This window comes from Heteronotia binoei, chromosome 2 (assembly GCF_032191835.1).
Source record: "Heteronotia binoei isolate CCM8104 ecotype False Entrance Well chromosome 2, APGP_CSIRO_Hbin_v1, whole genome shotgun sequence".
Taxonomy (NCBI): Eukaryota; Metazoa; Chordata; class Lepidosauria; order Squamata; family Gekkonidae; genus Heteronotia; species Heteronotia binoei.
Window position 1 is genome coordinate 78197418 of NC_083224.1, and position 16933 is coordinate 78214350.

The 16933-nt window shown below is 42.2% G+C and overlaps 1 protein-coding gene across 3 annotated transcripts in view; it reads left to right on the forward strand.

Annotated features, from left to right (window-relative positions):
* PIK3C2B (phosphatidylinositol-4-phosphate 3-kinase catalytic subunit type 2 beta) overlaps positions 1–16933 on the forward strand; it is a 515998-nt gene that overhangs the window by 69336 nt on the left and 429729 nt on the right. For all 3 annotated transcript variants that reach the window (XR_009555057.1, XM_060231371.1, XM_060231372.1), the window contains 4 exons: positions 2420–2566; positions 9308–9341; positions 11887–12082; positions 14084–14206. Coding sequence is in view for 2 of the 3 variants with exons in the window: in XM_060231371.1 (XP_060087354.1) it covers positions 2420–2566; positions 9308–9341; positions 11887–12082; positions 14084–14206 (500 nt within the window). In the remaining variant the exon portion in view is untranslated. The remainder of the gene's footprint in view (positions 1–2419; positions 2567–9307; positions 9342–11886; positions 12083–14083; positions 14207–16933) is intronic.

A 16933-nucleotide genomic window follows, 5' to 3' on the forward strand; every position in this document is an offset into this window, starting at 1 on the left:
GGGTACAGACTCTGTCTCTGGAGATATGATGTGAGGTAGCACATCTGTAGCCCTGTGGGAGTACTTCTTTGCTTCCACCTGTGCTCTGCTTGTATGCTTATAAATAAAGAAATACAGGTGGGGACCTGTGACACTTGTGGGGAAGGGATTCCTCTTCTGTCTGAGTGGGGAGTTGAAAGTCTGGGTAGGGGAGATGAGCCTGACATCCTCCTCTGCTGTGGCCTGGCACAGCTACTGGCATCCTCCTCAGCCTCAGTCGAGCCCAGTGTGGCTCCATTAAGCAACTGAGGGCTATACAGTTAGGAGAATCATAGGGCCAGTTTTCACCATCTTCTGTTCTTACAACTTCTCCCTTTCATACTTCCTGTCCAATGCATTTTGTAGGTCGTTGTTGTGAGCCGCCCTGAGCCACTCTGTGGGAAGGGCGGGATATAAATTATAGAATAAATAAATAAATAAATAGGTCTACAGCTGTCCTGTGTTACTCTAAAGACTAACAGATATATTGTGGCATAATCTTTCATGGACGAGAGTCCACAAAAAATTAGTTAGGATTAAATTTGTTTGCATTTTAAGTAACAGAATACTACTACTCTTCTTTTGATGGAGCAAGCTCTCTATCTGCAATCTTTATAGCGTTTGCATTCAGTAATCCACACTGCCCCTTAGTGGCAATTCTATCTGCATATTCTGAGGCATCCAGTCTGGAATTACTTTGGTGGAAGGCTCCAGCAATGTCCAACAAAATCCTAGATTCCAGAAAGCTTACTGTTGGCATTCCAGCAATTAGTAATTTGAGAATTATGGCATGCTTGAAATCAATTGAGAGGCATCTTCAGCTGTCTCCTCAAATCCTTTTTTTCTGTAAGCCAGTTCTTTGCTTTGGAGATGATGGCAAGTGTAAGCAGACGAGGTATATAGACCATGTCCCTTCAGACACTGGTGAATGGGCTTCATGGGTAAGTGAAGCCTTCAGAAGCTCCTAGATTTGTTTGACTTGGCAGGTTTCTTTTTCTTTTTGCTTGCTTTAGCCAAGCGCACCAGGAATTTTGGGACTGTGCTTTCTGAGTAGTCAGGCCAGCTTCTAGTTTAGACTGCAAAGTTTAGAACAAGCAAAGGGTATGCATTAAATAGGGAACAAGCACATCCTAAGCTTCAACAATTATTCAGTGACAGTTGTCAAACATGAAGCTAAATTCTGGGCAGTGTTTTGGAGGCATCTTCACACTTGTTTATTTTGGGTGTTGCATATGCGTGAGGTAGCACCTAATTTTTTCCCCATGTGTGCAAAGGAGGAAGGAATGCATAGGATAAAAGAAGTGGAAATTTCTCAACCTGTTAGCAGACTTCAGATTTCTTACAACTTCTCCCTTGGGTCACTAACATTATTTCAGGAGAAATATTTTGAGGACTGCAGCCTTAATAATTTGTTTGTGTGTTGGGAGGGGGGGGGATTTCATTATTTTTTGGGTCCCAGATCAGAGGCAAGGTAAGTAGGGTTGCCAGCCTCCTGGTGGGGCCTGGGGATCTTCTGGATTTAAATCTATTCTCCAGATGACAGAGATCAGCTCCCCTGAAGAAAATGGCTGCTTTGGAAGGAGGAGTCTGTGGCATTGGATACCAGTAAGGTCCCTCCCCTCCCCAAAGCTCACTCTTCCCAGGTTCCACCCCCTAAATCTCCAGGTTTTTCCAAACCCAGAGTTGATAACCTTAATGGTAAAGCATATTCTCAAGGAGCCTGAAAACATAAGAAGAGACTTTCAGGATCAAAGTCCATTGAGTCTAGTGTTCTGTTTCCCATGGCGACCAATCAGAAGTCCTTGAAAGTCCCAGAAGCAGAGGCTAAATATTCTTCATGTTGCTTTCAGAGGTATAATGACATCACAGTGATTAGCTATTGAGGGCCTTGTCATCCATGAATTGATTTAATCCTCTTTTAGAGTCATTTAAGCTAGTAGCTGTCCTGTGACAGTGAGTTCCACACATGCCTTGTGTGAAGAATGAAGTAATTTGCATGCAGAATTAAGCTGTTGGGATCCATTTGATGCTTTCCCCTTGCCTGAGCAATTGGCTGCATGCAGCAAGTAAATGTGGCAAGAATAATTTAGGCAAAGAAAATTCATCTCTCAGTACCGGACTGCCTTGTTCTGTAGTTTATATCCATTTCCTCCAGACTCTTAAGAACAACTAGACTTTAAATGGAGAGTGGTACTATTCTCTGATGAGGCAAAACATGGAGCTTCCTGTGTTCGTATCCAAATGTTAGCATCCTGGTCACCCTAATTGTCCATGTGAACTTTTTGCTTCTGATTTACCAGCATTCCACATGTGGTTCTTCATAGTCAGCAAGCTGACATGGCTAAACTGCTTCATTGGCTGCTGCCATGAGACACAGGCCCTTGTTTGATTCCCCATTCAGGGAGACTTCCAGCTGAAGGCCGAGCGGGTGATCCAGTCTGTCATGGCCATTTGCAGTGCTCTAGCTGCCGTGGAGTCTCAGGAGATCACAGGTGCCCTGAATCAGCTGCCACCCTGTCCATCTCGCATGCAGCCCAAGATCCAGAAGGTAAGAAGCAAGAATGAAAGACAGAGGGAAGTGGAATTTGTTGGAAGTATGTATCTGTTTTGTATGTCCTTTGCAATGTTCTAAAGCTCCAGTCATTATAGGGTTAACACTGTGCTTGATTCCCTATTGTCTGCATGACCTGGGAAGAAGATACTGACTGCTATCAATCAAGGTCTAGAAGTGGGAAACCTGTTTTGTCTGTTTGGTCAGTTAGTCAGGTGACTTCCTTTGTTCAGGAAGAGAGGTCAAGAAGAAGGAGGAAGTAGTCTCCATTAAGCACATGATCTTCTAGTGTAAACATTCAGTTCTGTAGTGTTTGTTATTTTCACCTCCCAGTACCCTTTCCCTGTAGAAATAAATATGTTTTTGCTTTTACATGTTAAATGCCTCTCAATGATTATTTGATCCAGTGATCCATCGCACTGTTTGAGATAAAGAAATAGAATTTCAAACAGAATTTCCCTAACAAAATTGATAGCAGATCAGATGGTTCTTGGTTTTTGCTGTCAAGCTGGTAGCTTATAGTATGGACTGTTTTTTGAACCCTAAATGTTTTTTTTTAATCTGAATCACCTTTGAGAGCATTTAGAAAGCAATAGGCAAAAGGCTGCTATGCTGTGCAGACAAGCCTCAATTTTAAAACGACGCCTTTTTTTTCTCTTGCCATTACTGAGAGCGTTCTGACTTAAATGAGCTTTGAATTCAGATTGTCTCAATCTGGAAATGCTGCTACTTTTGTCTAAAAGGCTCAGATGTGCTAGAAAGAGAATTTTTGGAGCTTTTAAACCCTTTTTCTGTGGATTACTTTGGAGACCTTGGAAGAGCCTTGCTGCAGCCACGCACACGCACATTCAGCCGCCTTTTCTCTCCAGTGAGGAAGGAAGAATCTTTAACCCTGCCCTGCCTGATTACTGTGAAAAATGTCGAACCCAGAGAGAGGAGCCACTGGATCTTCTGTTTCCACATCTTCAGGAACAGCTACTGCAAATCTTGGTTTTGGTACCTTGAGTAACCTACCAGTGATAGGATTTAGTACCCTGAAGTTAACTAAGAATAATTTCTCACTCTGGCTCTCGCTCCTAACGCAAAGACTTGAGATTTATGGAACTGAAAGAGCTTTGTCTGAAATCCCCCTGAGAATGAGCAAGAAAAATCAAATTTTAAACGGCTCGATGGTTTTGCTAAAACGCTCATTTTAGAATCTATTAAGGCATATGAAATTCCTGAATTGCACACTCTTAAAACACTCTTGAATGCCTTAAAGATAAATATAACAAAACTGGGATAAGCACTATTCATGATTTAAAGGGCAAAATATTTGGTTTTCAAGTGCAAGAAGGGGAGAATGTGATTAAACGTCTGAAGGAACTTATGTGCATGCAGTCCAGACTACAGGAGCTTGGTGAGGCTATTGCAGAACGAGACTTAATCTCAACTATATTGAAAGCTCTACCCAGTATTTGCAAGCCAATTAAGATGATTTTGGGATTGAAAAAGATTTGAGTCTGGAAGGCCTGTTAAATGCTAGCAAGGAGGAAGCGGGCTCCAGATCTGGGGACAAGGACACTGAACTGTCTGATTCTATGTCTGCTTTAAGCCTGAAACCACAGTATAGGAATAAGTCAAGAAGAGATATAATATGCCATAGAGGTAGGCAAAAAGGCCATATCGCAAGATATTGTAATAATTGTGATGCTGCTGCTGAACAAAGGAATAGCAATTTTAAAGCACATGTTTCAAATGAGGGAACATGGGTGCCATCTCGTGGCCATAGAAATAATAGCAGCCAGAAATTTTTAAACCAGAAATTTTCCAAGCCACGTGGCCCAGGTGGGAACAAAGAAAGGAACAGAGAAAGTACCATGCATGTTAATAATGTGAATTTTATTGGTGAAAGAGGAAGATTTTGATTGATAGTGGATCTTCTACATGTATTTGTCGATATAAAGGCATGTTTTCAGAGTTGGATGAAAGTCAGAGACCTGAAATAATAGGTGCCAACCAGAAACCCTTACAAGTTTGTGGTGTGGGTGAGATCAAAATGAAATTGCTTACCACTGATGGAGATTCAATGCCAGTAAGACTGAAAAATGTAGCTTAGGCACCTGAATGAATTGAGAATTTACTTTCAAGCCAAGTGCTTATAAGAAATAATTATGCTGTATATCTTGATGAAGGAGATGATGGTGAAATTATTCAGAAGAATTCTGGAATTAGTTTTAAAATGGATGAAAGAAATGGGGCTCATTATATTATGGACTTAAATGAAAAGTCTGATGCTGTTGATGTTGTGGGAAAGACTGTTTGCCAGACTGAAGGCAGAAAGTGTGACCATAAAAGATGTGTTTATGCTTGGCATGTAAAGTTAGCACACAGAAGCATGCAGAGTGTTGAGAAATTGCTAAAGGATTGTGGACTTGATGCTGTGCATTGTGATAAATCCAAGGAAAGATGTGATGTTTGAGAGCAAAAGGAACTACACCTTGCTTCACTGGAAAAAGCAGTGTGCGTAATGAAAGGTTTTTGGAGACAATATTCAGTGATGTTATTGGGCCTATAAAAGCTTCAATTGGGAGAAATAAATTTTTCTCAGTATTCACAGGGGCAAAGACAAAAGATAGCACTGTCTATATGCTCAAATCAAAAGATGAGACTCTTGATAAATTTAAAGAATATGTTGCCATGGTTAAAAACAGATTTGGGCGTGTACCTCAAAGTTTGCTGACAGATGGAAATGGTGAATATTGCAATACTGAGTTTAAGAAATTTCTGAAAGCAGAAGGGATTGAACACAAAGTGACTGTCCCATACACTCCACAGCAAAATGGGAGTGCAGAAAGACTTAATTGTGTGTTACAGGAAATGACCAGAGCAATGCTCATGCATTTTGGTTACCTAAAGGCCTGTGGGCTGAAGCTGTAAATACAGCAGTGTATATCCACAATAGAATACCTTCAAAAGTAACAGGAATTACTACATTCCAGGCTTGGTTTGGCAAGAAGCCAGAACTTAAGCATATTAAAAATTTTGGATCAAAAGCCTATGCATATGTTCCTAGAGAAAATAGAGGGAAGCTTGATGCAAGGACTGAGATTGCATTCATAGTAGGATATCCCTCAGTGGGAAAAGGCTACAGAATCTATGATCCAAAGCTGAATAAGACCAAACATTGTAATGTTGTGTTTGTGGATGACAGTGATTTGCCTAGAGCACCCCGTGTACCTGAATCTGATCCTGAGGTTACTGATGATGCTTCTGAAGATTGGTATAGTTGGTTACCTGTAGTGACCACCGGTGAACCGGTAGGTCTACCTTCTGAAAACTCTACTGAACCAGAAGGAGAAATGGGGACTGCGCCGCAGGGTGCGATAGAACCTTCACTCATTTTAAGACGATCAGAAAGGAGCACAAAAGGGGCAACCACCACAGAAATATGGATACTGTGTCACTGTGAGATCTATAGAGACTGTGAAACCTAAAGAGGTGAAACACAAGATCTGGAAACAAGTGTGCAATTTACCTAATGAAGAAAAGGAGAAATGGATTCAAGCAATGGAACAAGAGATACTATCCATTTATGAAAAAGATGTATGGACTCTTACAAAGCTACCTGCAGGAAGAAAGCCTGTTGGATGCAAATGGGTCTACAAAATAAAGTACAGAGATGATGGAACTATAGACTTGTACAAAGCAAGGCTAGTAGCCAAAGGCTATGCACAAGAATTTGGAACTGATTATTCAGAGACTTTGCACCAGTTATCAATAGTGCTACACTTAAAACATTACTGAGTGTGGCATCAACTAGAAATATGCTTGTAGAGCACCTAAACATTAAGACAGCATTTCTTAATGATGAGCTATCAGAGGAAATCTATATGGAAATACCTGAAGGTTTTCAAGTCCCTGGCAAAGAGAACTGTGTTTTCAAACTCAACAAAGGACTGTATGGTTTGAAACAAGCCGCAAAAAGCCAGTATGACAAAATAACTGGACTACTTACAGCAACAAGGATTTGAGCAAGGGAAAGCTGAACCCTGCATGTACACTAGACTTAAAGATGTAGACTATCAATACATTCTGGTTTATGTTGACGATTTGGTTGTGAGCTGCAAGAATAAAGAGGACATTGACATTGTTGAAAAGATGAACAAAGAGGATGAAGTCAAAAGACTTGGAGATATTAAACACTATCTAGGAATACAGATTGAGAGACTCGAGGATGGAACCTTTCAACTGTGCCAAAGATGAAAGATTATGGACTTTATAGAATATTTTGGCATGAGAGACTATAAAGAATCTAAGATACCTCTTGAACCTGCATACCTGAGAGCTCAGGGTGGTCAACCACTTAAAGACATTGGAAAGTACAGAGAAGCTATTGGAAAACTCTTGTCCCTGAGTAAAACTACCAGACCTGATATTACAGCTGCTGTCGGAATACTGAGCAGAAAAGTTCACCTAATCATCATGATTGGAATGCAGTAAAGAAACTTGCCAGATACTTAAAAGGGACTATGGATTTAAGATTGATCATTGAACCTTTTGAGAATCCCAGACTAGTTGGATACATGGATGCCAACTATGCAGAAGAATCGTGCAATTACAGATCGACCAGTAGATACTTGTTCTTCTACGGAAATGGACATAGAATGGACTAGCAGAAAACAGATTATAGTGGCACAATCTGCTGCAGAAGCTGTGTGTGTCAGCAGCCAGTGCCTGCAGTGAACTTGAATGGATTTTTCATCTGCTGAAAGACTTTAATATAAAAGAACCTGTACCTATTGTAATCAAGCTTGTATTGCTATATGTAAAGGAGAAAGTAGAACAGCCAGAAGTAGATCTATTGGTATTAAATGTGAGCTAGTGAAAGATCTACACCAGAAGGGGCTGATTAAGATAGAATATTGTTGTACAGAAGCTATGGTAGCTGATATACTTACTAAGCCATTACCTTGTGTTAGATTTGAACGTTTACGTGAAATGATTAACCTAGTTGATGTGAATGTTACAGTGAATAATGAGTAATGACTATTGAATGTATAATGACTTGCACATTAGGCAATGAGAAAGGGTGTTGGAAATATGTATCTGTTTTGTATGTCCTTTGCAAGGTTCTAAAGTTCCAGTCATTATAGGGTTAACATTGTGCTTGATTCCCTGTTGTCTGCATGACCTGGAAAGAAGATACTGACTGCTATCAATCAAGGTCTAGAAGAGGGAAAACCTGTTCTGTCTGTTTGGTCAGTTAGTCAGGTGACTTCCTTTGTTCAGGCAGAGAGGTCAAGAAGAAGGAGGAAGTAGTCTCCATTAAGCACATGATCTTCTAGTTTAAGCATGCAGTTCTGTAGTGTTTGTTATTTTCACCTCCCAGTACCCTTTCCCTGTAGAAATAAATACATTTTTGCTTTTTCATGTTAAATGCCTCTCAATGATTATTTGATCCAATGATCCATCGCACTGTTTGAGATAAAGAAATAGAATTTCAAACAGAATTTCCCTAACAGAATTTACTCTGAATGACAAAATTAAATAGAAGGGAATGAGGACAACAGTTTTACCTCTACTACAGACTGGATAAGAAATGACAAGTACTACTGTGGCTATGTGTTTTGAACTTGATGCTGTCTAAGAATCATACTTAGCCGGCTATTTCATGCTACTTTTGCCATTTGTGTATGTTATTAATGCAGGACAGATGCAGAGAAGAACACAAAAGCATATTTTAGTCACTGTAGGTTTTGTGTTTGCACTTAAATTGATTTTGTGTCTCATCCTTTAATTTAGATGGGAAAGACAAAGAGTTATGTGCCATCATCATAGCAATGGCACCATGTTCTAGATTTCTCAGTGGGGGAGGAGTGAGATTGAATGAGTCTTGAGGACCTATTATATGGGAAAGGGGGGGCTATCAACATTCTGAACAATAATTTGCATTGCAGGGAGCAAGATCAGCTACTCCTCTCTTGGGATTTTCAGTTAAGGATGCACATATAAGCAAGCCCCAAGCACAGGAGGCCAGGGATTTTTAGGGCATATTACTGTGTTATGGTCTATTTGTAATTTCAGAAATAAAATAGACATCTTTCTTTCATGACTCATGAGACTGTTTATAGGATGGGAATATGTGTGTGTGTGTGCACTGGAGAGCATTCCAAATTGCTGCTGAGGCCAGAGAAATGATGCTTGAGTTTAGCCATCACACACATCACTGATCCTTGGAATGTTAAGGAGCTTGAAGTGGTTTAAAGATCAGTCATTTATCCTTCCTTGCTAATGCAGAAAGATACTATGGAAGGCCAAATGCTGGGTAAAACAAACAAAGAACAGAAGGGTGAAGGAGTAACTGAAAATGGAGCAAAACTCATATTTGCTTCCCTCCAGTCTTTGCTAAATTCTGTTACAACACTTTGCTAAAATGGGCTGGTTATTATTTATTGGAAGAATTTTCCTATTTCTTATGCTCAGGAAGAATTCCTCAAAGAAAAAGGAGACTTCGTTTGAATAGAATTTGCCCCTTTCTTCAGACTTTATTCTGCTTCTAACAGCTGATATTTTTGTGGATATAAAAACCTGGGGAAACGTAGCTGCTTCTGCTTTTTCCCCTCATTTGGGTGAACTGTAAGTGCTGGGAATGGAAATGTGGCTGGAGCATGTTATATAAAGTGGTTGGCTTGGGGAGTTGCTTCCATTTCTGATTGTCATGAAAATGTTCTAGTCTGGTTTCTCTTTCCTGAACAGGATCCAAACGTTTTGGCCTTGAGGGAAAATAGAGGTAATTTCTCTTCTTCTATTATAGTTACTGAGTTCCTGGAACTCTTATTTCAGCAACCTCCCAAAGGCACTTACTTTTAACCCTAAATTACTGTGTATAGATATTTACTGAACTGCTTTTGTTAGTAGTATTAGGTGTATTAATAGCAACTGTTTTAATAGAAAAGGCCCAACGTCAAATCTTTTTAGATGTTGGCATAAAATAATTAAGAGCAGATTTCAAAACACTGATCCGCCAAGCTGTTCATGACCTCATAGCATAGTGCCTGCTAGAGAAATTGTATTATTGCAGCTTTGAGTTATGTCTTCCAGTTGTGTACACTTAATGAAGATAAAGAAATGGGGTTAATTTTTGGACAGAATATAGTTCTTAGTATCTTGATGTAAGTACATTGAGGTTTGAGTTGTGCCTTCACAAAGTTTGGTTTTTCATTCAATCTATCATGTACATGTTGCAAATGGAACCGTTTATCACACAGATTTAACACACAGTTTGGCATTTCATTAATCAGTCTGAAGAGTCCTTGAGGAAGATTTCCCCCTCCAGCACAACATTTGCTTTTGTAAAAAACATCATCCAACCAACCAACTGTGGTTTTCATTTGCCATTCAATTGCAAAGCACACTTTAATCCTTGTTTGCAATGCAAGCCAGTTCAGATGTGACCGTTTGTCAGGCATATACAAGTCCAAGGAGCCATTAGGCCTGTCGATACTATATAGCGGTAAATCATGGGGGGCTCTTATAACTGAAGGAAGCTGAAGTAGGAGCCAAAGCTGTGTACATATACACATAAGCATGCACCAGTGGGGGCAGGAGAGGGATGAGGAAGAAGACAGTGCATTGATGGTACAATGTTACTTCCAGTGAATACCAGAAATGATACTGTGTTCCTAGAGCTTGATGGCATTTCCAGGTATTTTCTGACAGCAGAACATCTTTTTGTAACATTTTTCTTCTGCCACCCAGTCAAGAGATGGCAGGCAAAAGAGATGGAGGCTGAGAAGTCTCTCACTGAAACAAGAGACATGGCCTCCCTAGCATGCATGTATTACTCACATATACCCGCAATGCACATAATACACCAAAATACTTTCCTGTACTTTCTGTTCCACAACCCAGGAAAACTACAATAGCGCCAGTAGCCCCAGGGCCTCCCATTTACCTGAGGTGATGGGATAGGACCATCTGGAGCAGCCTGCCTGGCAATGACTTGTATACAGCACAAGTTGGCTCTACCCCTGCCAGCTGACACAGCAGGACAGTCCACCCTCCAGGTGGCAGGTCCACTGGAGCCATGCCTGCTCAAGAGGCCAGCAGCCTACCTGACCCAGCAGGGCCAGAACAGGAAGGAACAGCCAGCCACTACATGGAGCAGCCCTGAGCCTTAATGTGCTGACCCCAGCTGGCTGGGGGGAGGCAAGACAGCCATTTAAAGGAGATGGAGGGCAAGACTGGAGGCCGATTTGACTCAGTCACACCACCTTGGCAATAGTTCCCACCAAGCAAGCCAGGATTATGAGGCAACCCTTAGAGAAAACAGGAAGAGGAAGGGGTAGGCATAACCCAGAGAGGAACTGAGGCTTTGGAGGACATGCTAGCCATCCTGCCAGCCCACTGGCTAAAGGGGTAGGGTATGAAAAGAGAGGAGGAAGATCTAGGGTGCTGTTAATTGCTTCCCTTCTTTGGTCTGACACCCCCATGAGGAAGCTCTGGAGAATGTTTTAGTCCCAACCAGTGGTGTGGCAGATGCTCACAACCAGTTTCTAGTCCTCACGAGTGCAAGGACAGGCTTGAAAATGTAGAATAAGCCTAGGGAAACCTCAGAAGCCAACATGGGAATATAAGCAATATTTGTGATGGACCAGAGGCAGATTCCCCCATGCCTTAGAAAAGTAATTGTTCCTCCTACAGCTAACAGAATCAGAATGTTATATAAAATAAACTATAAATAAGTGTCTTAATTTGCATAGTTATACAAGATTCCACAAGGTTTACAATCCATCTTTTCTTGACATAGAAATCTGGTGTTAAGTGGTGTGGCATGCCACAATTGGAAAAGTCAAGAGGGCTAACTGGGGACATCCATGATGTGCTAGTAGTTTGAGGGACTAAACTTGATGCGGCTTATCTATAGTCAGAGGAATCTTCCATGCATGTAGAAACTATGTAGGGACATCACTATATCTGCTAGTAAAGTGGAAGGCCCCTATGCCAATCACAAAAGCAGCAAACAATAGGGGTATCTACATATTCAGGGTACTCCACAGGCATGCAGGAAAATATGATTGTAAATTAATAAAATGGGGGATTTAACCTAATGAAGACTAAATATGCTTCAGAAGCACAGAAGACTGAGAGCAGCAGAGACTCAGCTAAAGAGAAAAGGGGATGGTATGTGCATGTGCTTGTTAGCTTGGTCAGGCCTCTTATAGAATCCTGTGGAGAAAGATCTTGGAGGTGGGGATTTCCAAACTGTTCTCTAATTCCATGATTCCTCAGCTTGAATGCTAGGATTTTAAGTTCACATATATTCTTCTCCACAGAGAAGGTTGTAGAGGCTTTGACGGCCTCCATCTTGGATCTGGTGGAGCTCTATTGCAACACATTCAATGCAGACTTCCAGACTGTGATACATGGGAACAGAAAGTATTATCTTAGCCAAGAGGCCCGACTCCTTACGTGTCCCCTCTCCTTCACAGTCTATGCCGCTCATCGCATACCCATCACCTGGGCTGCAAGGTAAGCAACAACATTTTTCTCTGGTGTTATTCTCTAGAAATATCTGCCTCTTCTCTCTGCCCCCCCCTCACTTTATGCTTCTGATCAAATTTCAGTGGCCCAGCAATGTAGTGGTTAAGTGTACAGACTCTTATCTGGGAGAACCAGGTTTGATTCTCCACTTCTCCACTTGCAGCTGCTGCAATGGCCTTGGGTCAGCCACAGCTCTCACAAGAGTTGTCCCTGAAAAGGGCAGCTTCTATGAGAGCTCTTTCAGCTCCACCCACCTCACAGGGTGTCTGTTGTGGGGAAAAAAGATAAAGGAGATTGTAAACCGCTCTGAGACTCTGATTCAGAGAGAAGTGGGATATAAATCTATAGTCTTCTTCTTCAATGTGGGCCTGTACTGGGTTTGGAGATCTTACAGTATACAGCATGGCATACCTGAAATGTTAGCTATTAAATCTTATTTAGGTAGGGAAATTGGGAAGGGAAACTTGGAAGCAAAGAACAGCAGCAACAGCTGAATTTTCTCACAAGCATCAGAACTAGTGGTACGGAAATAAATATTTTACTGAATCTATCACCCTCTAACTTCATTGGGTGTCCCTGAGGCCTTATATTATGGGAGAGAGCAAAAAAATTTCACAAACCACCCATAGTCACACACTTCCCCCTCTAATGCAGAATTAAAAATCAGGAAAGTAGCAAAGACTTAATATTGTAAAGGAAGAATTCCTCATGAGGAATGGGACCAGGGGAAGGCTAGGAGTGGCTGATCTGGATAAGCAGCATTCTGCCCCCCACCCCCAATGTTGTTCAAATTCGCTGGAATGCACTAGGAGAGTCCATTGGTCTCGGCACTCTGCCTTCCTGGCTCAGCCCCATAGACAGTGACAGATGGCTGCTTCTCAGCCTGGGCTTATGCTCTTTCAATCAATGACTGTTGGCGGAGTGAAATCACTTAATGGATGTAGGGACAATGAGGAGTCTGGGCAGGGCGGGGATATTCCTTTGTCCACAGCCTTTGGTTGTGTGTTTGTGTTTCACTAAAGGCAGGGAGGCAATGTCTGGGAGGTGCCCATTGGTAATCCACATCCCCAGCAGCAGGAACATGTGAGGGGGGTGGGAGGGAGTAGGGAGGTTATGGTAACATTAACTGCCACCCTCCAGGAACCTCTTGCCTTTGTTCCATCCTTAATGTATTCCAGTGAGTGAGTGACTCTAAACAAAACATGAGCCTGGGAAATCCAGGCCTGGCCTGACCTTTGTTGCCCTGTAGCCCTCTCTGCATCATCGCTTGGCACCTGTCACATGGCTGGCCCTTCTGACAGAGCCCCATGTGATGGTATTCTAAGTGGCATATGTCGATCCAGCTGGCTGGGAAGGAAGCAGGAAAAGCTTCTCCCAAAAGTGAACAGCCTAAGGGAAGATCTCATACTTAATCTGTCAGTGTGGGACAACTAGTCTCTTCCAGTCTTCTCCCTTAATCAGCAGTCTGAGCTGGAAATTACTGGATTTCTGTTTAGGAGACAAAGTTTCAGTTATGATCCAGATGCTAAACCAATGCTTCCTTATTCTATTTCCAACCCCCCTCCCCCCAGTCCAGATGAAAGGTCTTATAAGGCATCTGGGGACAAAAGGTTTTATTGCTGGGTCCATCCACCGAGTCAGGGTACCCCTAAGTGCCTAACAAGACTTGTGTATGTAGGCCAGACCAAGGCCATCTGGGGATTGTCTGTCATTCAGTTATTCCCCTTGGGGGAAATCGGGTTGGGCTGCTGCTTGGGATTAAAACACTTTCTCACCAGTGAATCAGCTGCTGAGTATGAAATAAATCAAGTCAAAGTATCCCTTTCATGTTCTTCCTCTTTGCTGTGTGGCTGCCACTAAGAATGACAGCAGGCTGCTTTCAGCCCCTTCCTTCAGTCTCTCTGAGATCAAACACCCCCCCCCCCTCTTCTTCCCCATGTTGTGTAATAGAAGAATTTTCTGGTTTTGCCTTTTTTTCCTTTTATACAGCTATGAAGATTTCTACCTCTCCTGCTCCCTCAGCCATGGTGGAAAGGAGCTATGCAGCCCTCTGCAAACCAGAAAAGCTCATGTATACAAGTACCTTTTCCATCTTATCATCTGGGACCAGCAGTAAGGCGTCTTTCCATTTATGTCTCTTATCTGTGGTGGAGTAGATATAAAGAGAGTGAAGAAATGGCTTGAGAAATGGAATCTGGTATATCATGTTGGCAAAGAGGAGGTGGGAGAGGACCTGTAAAGGCACACAGTTCAGTTTTAATGGGTGTAGAAGGGTCATAAAAAAGAAAAAAAATCCCCCACTCAGTATTCCACAGAGAACAAAGTTGGATGTGATCACAAAGGGAAATTAATGCTTCCTAGCTGTGTGTAGTCAGTGTAGTCAGAAAAACATATCCCAATAAATGTAAAATGTGGTAGTCTTCTCTTTCAAAACTCTTTCAAAGTACTAGCTCTCAGTGGGATGTTTTCCCATAAACTGATGAGTCCTTTTAATGTTTGGGCTTCCTTTTGGTCACAGGTTCCTTCTGAACTGGGGTTCAGTACTAACTGCTCGTTCTTTAAACTTCCTGACTTGCTCTAAATGATGTCCTCTCCCATATGATATAATGTGAAAATACCACTTCCCACATAAGTTTGCCAAATTAATATAATATTGGAAAACTGGGCTAAAACAAATGGATTTTAACAGGGATAAACATAAAGCTCTCCAATTAAGTAGGGAAAATCAAATGCATAATTAGAGGATGGGGAAAACTCGTCTCAGCAGTAGTATGTACGGAAAGGTTCTAGGGGTCTTAGTGGACCATACACTGAACATGAGTCAGCAGTGTGATGTTCAATTTTGGACTTGTATCAACAGAAGTATAAATGTCCAGATCATGCGAAGTGATGGTATCATTTTACTGTGCTCTGATTAGACCTCCCTAAAGCAAGGGTATTGAACTCAGAAGGCCAGATCTGACTCAGTGAGACTTTGTCAGGTCAGGCTGTGTGTGTCATAAAATGTAATACCAGGCAGCGGAGTTACAAACTTTATAAAGGACACAGACAAACCAAAGATTTTTTAAAAACTTAAAATAAAACATGCTTAAAACATTAGCAGTCGTTGGTCTTAAAGGTGCTTTCATGCGATCTTTCATGCGATCCAGGAAACTGGGCAAAGGAAGCTCAGGCTCTTTCCTTCCTTCCCCAGGGGATCAGGTGAGGGAAGAGCCTCAGCCGATAGAAGGAAGAGAGACTTGACTCGATAACTCTGCTGTCTGGCAAAGCAAACTATTCCTCCCTCCTTCCTCCCCAAGGGAGGAACCTCACCAATGGAGAAAACAGAGGCTTTGCTCTAGCAGCTGTGCAATTGAGCAAGCTTGGCAAAGCAAGCTGTGATGCAGAAAGAGGCAAGAGAGAAGGAGACAGAAGCAGATAACAGCCAGTTGCTTGGGGCCCGATAGGAGCCCTCTGGGGGCCTGATTAGGCCCTCGGGCTGCATGTTTGACACTCCTGCTCTGGAGAATTGTGTTCAGCTTTGGACACCACAATTTAAGAAGGATATAGACAAGCTGGAGTGTGTCCAGAGGAGGGCAATGAAAATGGTGAGGGGCCTAGATACCAAGTCCTATGCGGAAAGGTTGAAGGAGCTGGGTATGTTTAGCCTGGAGAAGAGATGACTGAGAGGTGATATGATCACTATCTTCAAGTACTTGAAGGGCTGTCATGTAAAGGATGGTGCAGAGATGTTATTTGTTGGCCCAGAAGGTCGACAAAACGGTTCCTCAGTGAAACAGGCTTCCTCCGGAGGTGGTGGGCTCTCCTTCTTTGAAGGTTTTTAAACAGATGGTAGATGACCATCTGACAGCAATGTTGATTCTGTGAACTTAGGCAGATCATGAGAGGGAGGACAGGAAGGGTTGCGTCAGTGCTTAGTTCTCATGGCCCTTTCATATATGCCCAGGGAAATGCTGGTTGCCAGTTTGGGATCAGTCAGCAATTTTCTCCAGGCCAGTTTGACCAGAGATCCTGGAGTTGTTGCTTTTTTGCCATCTTCTGGGCATGGAGCAGGGGTCACTGGGGGTGTATGTGTGTGTGGGGAAGGTATTTGTAAATTTCCTGTGTTGTACAAGGGGCTGGACTAGATGACCCTGGAAATCCCTTCCAACTCTGATTTGTATAATTCTGTGTATATATAGGAGAAAAGCTTGTACACAATGTGTGCCCTTCATACTGGTTTCAGTTTTGCCTTCTGCACACATAACAGGAAGCTGTTTATGGTCTTTGGATCTCCATTGCATGCACATAGACGTGTGCATACATCACATGTGACTGTGTATGCACTTCTTATAGCTGCCTTGGTAGCCCTGATAGGGTGGAAAGGTGGCATAAAAATCTTGTAAGTAAATAAATACACAGAGGTGATAGCTAGAAAGCATTATCAAGGACAGAATGAGTAGGCACATTGATGAACACGGGTTATTGAGGAAGACTCAGCATGGGTTCTGTAAGGGAAGATCTTGCCTCACTAACCTGTTGCATTTCTTTGAGGAGGTGAACAAACGTGGACAAAGGAGACCCAATAGATGTTGTTTACCTTGACTTCCAGAAAGCTTTTGATAAAGTTCCTCATCAAAGGCTCCTTAGAAAGCTCGAGAGTCATGGAGTAAAAGGACAGGTCCTCTTGTGAATCAAAAACTGGATAATTAATAGGAAGCAGAGAGTGAGTATAAATGGGCAGTCTTCACAGTGGAGGACGGTAAGCAGCGGGGTGCCGCAGGGCTCAGTACTGGGTCCCATGCTCTTTAACTTGTTCATAAATGATTTGGAGTTGGGAGTGAGCAGTGAAGTGGCCAA